Source organism: Clupea harengus, chromosome 19 (assembly GCF_900700415.2).
Source record: "Clupea harengus chromosome 19, Ch_v2.0.2, whole genome shotgun sequence".
In the NCBI taxonomy this organism is placed as follows: domain Eukaryota; kingdom Metazoa; phylum Chordata; class Actinopteri; order Clupeiformes; family Clupeidae; genus Clupea; species Clupea harengus.
This window is the reverse complement of record NC_045170.1, coordinates 7762922-7767921: the sequence shown is the minus strand read 5'-3', so window position 1 is coordinate 7767921 and position 5000 is coordinate 7762922. Positions and strand designations below refer to the sequence as shown.

Genomic DNA, 5000 nt, shown 5'->3' with positions numbered 1-5000 from the left:
ACACTAAAAAAGAGCACTGACTAAAGTTACCTACGCAGCCAGTGTTCATTTCAGTCCTCTCTGCTATAAGACTATAACACCATTTGAGAGTCATTCTCTTTACTAAATACAGTAGTCAGTCTTAAAGGTACAAACAGCAATTCAAGCTAAAGGATGTTGATATTTGAGGTCAACAGCCAATCAAGTTAAACCCCTCCCTCTTGTGCACCTAAACAATGTTTTGATTGGCTGGAAGTGTTTATGGCTCGGTCTGAGACACTAAGTTTGTTTCTCATTTACAGAGTGAGGACTCGTGGAGGAGCACATCCTAATTGTTTTGCAGCTTTGTGTGTCACTCTTACAGGAAACTCAGAGATCAGTGGAAAACTGGACTATTTGGTTACGCATTGGTCACACCAGGGTTAGCTAGAGGACCCTGAGGAGCAATTTGTAGAGTTTGCCAAAAAAGCGTACTGGATTAGAATCACAGACTCACCTTTAACTAATGTATTATCTTACAGACTGCACCTTTAACTAATGTATTCTCTTAGTCTGGTGTCTATATGAATGTAGGCGGATCGGATGGAGTTCTGGTGAGTCTGTGTGATCAGGAGCTTCCTGCTTTCGGCTGTCTCACACAACCTCACAATCTGAGAAGCCAGCGAGTTAGACTTTAAAAGCCAAAGCAGAGATCAGGGATCAGGCTGAAGGCAGAGCCACACACAAACACAGACACACACGTGCACGCCCACACACACACACACACACACACACACACACACACACACACACAAAGACAAGAAAACTCATAATACACAACATAATACACACATGCTTACAAAGCCATTACCAGACACACACAAAGACAAGCACATACACAGAATCGAATTTACATATCCTCTCACACACACACGCACACACACACACACACACACACACACAGGCTGAAGGTTTGATTGGAGGGAGAAGCAGGATCAGGCGGGTCCCCTCAGGCGACCTGACCTGAAAGCTCATCACACACAGACACTCATCTCTAAATCATTTCAATCTCAAAAGAGAAGCACCAGGCAGGGAAACAGCGCTCACTTAGGACGAATAAAGCGTCTTTAGTGCCACACAAAGGAACAGGCATGTCACTGGAAACAAATTAAGCAGAAAAGGGAGTCATCTGTCTGAGCCACAGCAGCCCCTTCCTATGCTGTTTTAAACAGCAAACTCAACCCAACAAGCTTTCACACATGGCTTCCTCTCCCTCTACCTCCACCTCCCTTTTTCTCCACCTCCCTCCATCTCTTGCTCACTCTTGCACCCAATCTCCCTCAAACCCCCATTTCTCTGCTCTGTGTGTGTGTCGAGAGGGGGGGGGGGGGGGGGGGGGGGGGGAGACGGAGAGAGAGAGAGGGTGGGGGAGAGGGAGAAAGAGAGAGAGAATGTGTGTGTGTGTGTGTGTGTGTGTGTGTGTGTGTGTGTGTGATGTTTGTGTGTGTGTGTGTGTGTGTGTGTGTGTGTGTGTGTGTGTGTGTGTGTGATGTTTGTGTGTGTGTGTGTGTGTGTGTGTGTGTGTGTGTGTGTGTGTGTGTGTGTGTGTAGTCTTTCTCTGCAGACTCTCTGGGGGTTTGTCAGCTCCATTCTGTCCCACTCTGGGCTCTCTGCTCCTGCCCTTTCCGCTACACACACACACACACACACACACACTGCACAGACCACACAGCACACACACACACACACACACACACACACACACACAGTCTGTTCTGCTTCTCAATCCTAAGGCAAGCCAGGCATGAACAGAGAGCCCTCACTACACAGCTGAGACCTGCGTGACGAATCGCCCGAACGTCCAACTACCCAAATGTCCACGCACACTTTTTAACCTGCAAATAGCACCTAAAATAACCAAATAAACTCTAAAATGACCATAATAATCTCTAAAATAACCAAATAGTCTCTAAAATAACCAAAATAATCTGTAAAATAACCTACATAATCTGTAAAATAACCACAAGGCACTCCAATAGCACATGTGACACTGAAAACATTCAAAAACTCTTTCAAACACAGAACACACTGTAACACACCATTAAACACTGACATCACACCCAAACACACACTAGCAGACATTGCATGCTGACAGCAGGGGTAACAGAGAGGAAATGACCTCTGGGACTCCGTGGTATTTGGTTCCTGTGACTAGTGTTTAGTGTTGAGTGGCTGTGACTAGTGTTTAGTGTTTAGTGGCTGTGACTAGTGTTTAGTGTTTAGTGGCTGTGACTAGTGTTGAGTGGCTGTGACTAGTGTTTAGTGTTGTGTTAGTGAGGGGTGTTTAATGTTGAGCTCATGACGAATGCCGAGTGACTGTGATAAGTGTGGAGAGAGGGGTAGTGGATGCTGCAGTGATGGGTATTTAAAGCGCAGCTGTGACTAGTGTTTAGTGTTGAGTGTTGAGTGACTGTGATAAGTGTGGAGAGAGGGGTAGTGGATGCTGCAGTGATGGGTATTTAAAGCGCAGCTGCTCTGAGGGCCTTGATGGATGAGGCAGATGATGGATCAGAGTTTTACGTTTGGTGTGCGGGTGCTTTGCCAAGGCACCGGGGGAAAGTGACACTTCAAAAGATCCCTGCAGTCCTTTTCGGCAAATAAATCAATGTGGAAGCAGACTCCTCACTCTTACACACACACACACACACACAGACAAAGAGAGACTCACATATACACACAAACAGGCCCAGCAGCACATAAGCGATGGATCTCATTGATTGGGCCACGCCACTCTCTTGGGGAAAGCAGGTCCATAGGTCCTCTGCATGAGATCAAACACAGCCTCTGCTCTCAAAGCTCCAGCCTTCCCTGCAGCCAATCACTGCCCAGCAATCTGCCTCGGAGCCAGTCACCTCTCGGTAGCCGGCCCCATAGCCAATTACCACTGAGCTGCAGAACACTGGACACGCTCTCCATGAGCGTTCAACTCCCCAAGGCCTCTGCAGAGAGCTAGAGGCTGAGTCTGTGTGTATGACTGTGTGTGCGTACGTGTACGTATGTGTGTGTGTGTGAGTGTGTGTGTGTGTGTGTGTGTGTGTGTGTGTGCGTGCGTGCGTGCGTGCGTGCGTGCGTGTGTGTGTTAGAGAGAGAAAGAGAGGGGCAGAGAGAGAGAGAGTGTGTGTGTGTGTGTGTGTGTGTGTGTGTGTGTGTGTGTGTGTGTGTGTGGAGAGGGGCAGAGAGAGAGTGTATGTGCGTGTGTGGATATTTTCTGCTTGGGCTCCCTCCTGATGACCCAAGCATTTCTTTCTCCGCATTACACTCAGTCCGTCTGACTCCCCGAGTCTCTCTCGCACATGCTCTTGGTTGCTGTCCATGGTTCTGACCTGGAATCAGTGAGAGAGCTGAATCACGCGCTCTCTCTCTCTGTGTGTGTGTGAGTGTCAGAGAGAGAGAGCACTTGTGTGCAAGTGGTTTCAGTGCAAAATTCCTACACTGGGCAATGCATTTTGACCTGTCTTCAGCCTCCATCTGTGTGTTTATGAAAATGAGACTAAAGACCTTGATACCGCTTTCTCTCTCTCTCTCTCTTTTTCTCTCAGTGAAATCAGTGGAGTTATGTGTTTGTTTGAACTGCAGTTGTCCTGGTAACTGTTGTCATGCCAACCTCCACCTCCAATCTCCCCTCCTACTCCCAGAGTCTTTGAAGTGGGGTTCCAATGCAGAGCTCTTTCAGCCAATCGCAGCCAAGCTCTTAGCAACACCGACCAGTCAGAGCACAGTTAACTATTTACTCTCTGCAGAAGGTGTGTGTGTGTGCATATGTATGTGTGCGTATGTGTGTGTGTGTGTGTGTGTGTGAGAGAGAGAGGAAGAGAGGGTGTGAAGGAAGGTGGATGTGAGCCTTTGTGTGTAACAGCATGTGGGGGTGTGCTGGCATCTCAGGCGGGGAGATGGGACACAGGTGGGAGAAGGATGAAGTGAGCTGAGAGAAAGATGAAGAAAGAGCAGGAAAAAGACACAGTAATTTGGGGAGAAGAACAGAAGGCATCTTTTGTGACAGAGTGGCCCGGCCGGCACACAACAGAGCTACGTGTTCAGCGCCCCATCGCACTCTCACTCCTCATCACTCACTTTACCATCCCTACCCACACTCCCCATAGTATCACAACACATTACACAACACTATCCTACATATAACACATAACACAACTACACTACAATACCAGTTATACCCCAGCAATACAACAAACTAAACAAATCATATAATAATACATGCACAACACAGCACGCTATGCTCAACATATAATACTACTCACACAATACACGTTGGACATCACACACACCAATACACACACACACACACACACACGCTTGAGCTCACTGACACATTTTAAATGGTCACTGTATAATGCAGAACTCAGCATAGAACACAACACAGAAGTACAGATAGTTTCATAAAGGCTTAATGTTCTTCGCTGAGGGAATAAAAAACACATTTTATGCTTGCGAAATCCACCGCGGGAATGTCTCAGAAAAACCAAATATTTATTAAACAGCATGACAATGGTGTGCAGAAACGCGGGAAAGAATAATGACAGCCATAGACTATCAATTATTTACACTGATACCCACGTGAGCACTTACACTATGCAGAAGTCGTGAATCAATGTAAGCTCAGCCTCCCACTTTGTTGGCTACGGATTTCTGGTTTCTTTGTTTTATCGTGTAATGTGACCCATTTCCTCTCGAACTCCTCTCGTCTACTTAGCTTTCTCAGAACACGAAAACTAAAACTCACTGTCCAAAAAACAGAACAGCAAAAGAAAAGCTGAAGGTGGGGTAATCTACTCACCATGCTGTCGTAGTGGATCATTTCCAATTCGTAGTCGGGAAGGATGTCTGTTCTGTTGTTCACCAGATCCAGAGCCATCCGGGTGGAGGGTAGACAGGCCTGACCCCCAGGCCATCCACCGCTCATGGGGAACAGGGCTCCTATATACAGCTTCTTCTTGCCTAAAGCCGGGGGGCAAGAGCAACACAGC

General features: G+C 47.1%; 1 protein-coding gene across 1 annotated transcript in view; it reads right to left on the bottom strand.

Annotated features, from left to right (window-relative positions):
• Positions 1–5000, bottom strand: part of gabbr1b (gamma-aminobutyric acid (GABA) B receptor, 1b) — a 98125-nt gene that overhangs the window by 39768 nt on the left and 53357 nt on the right. Inside the window, exon 7 of the mRNA XM_031585720.1 lies at positions 4811–4971. Within this exon, the coding sequence (XP_031441580.1) occupies positions 4811–4971 (161 nt within the window). The remainder of the gene's footprint in view (positions 1–4810; positions 4972–5000) is intronic.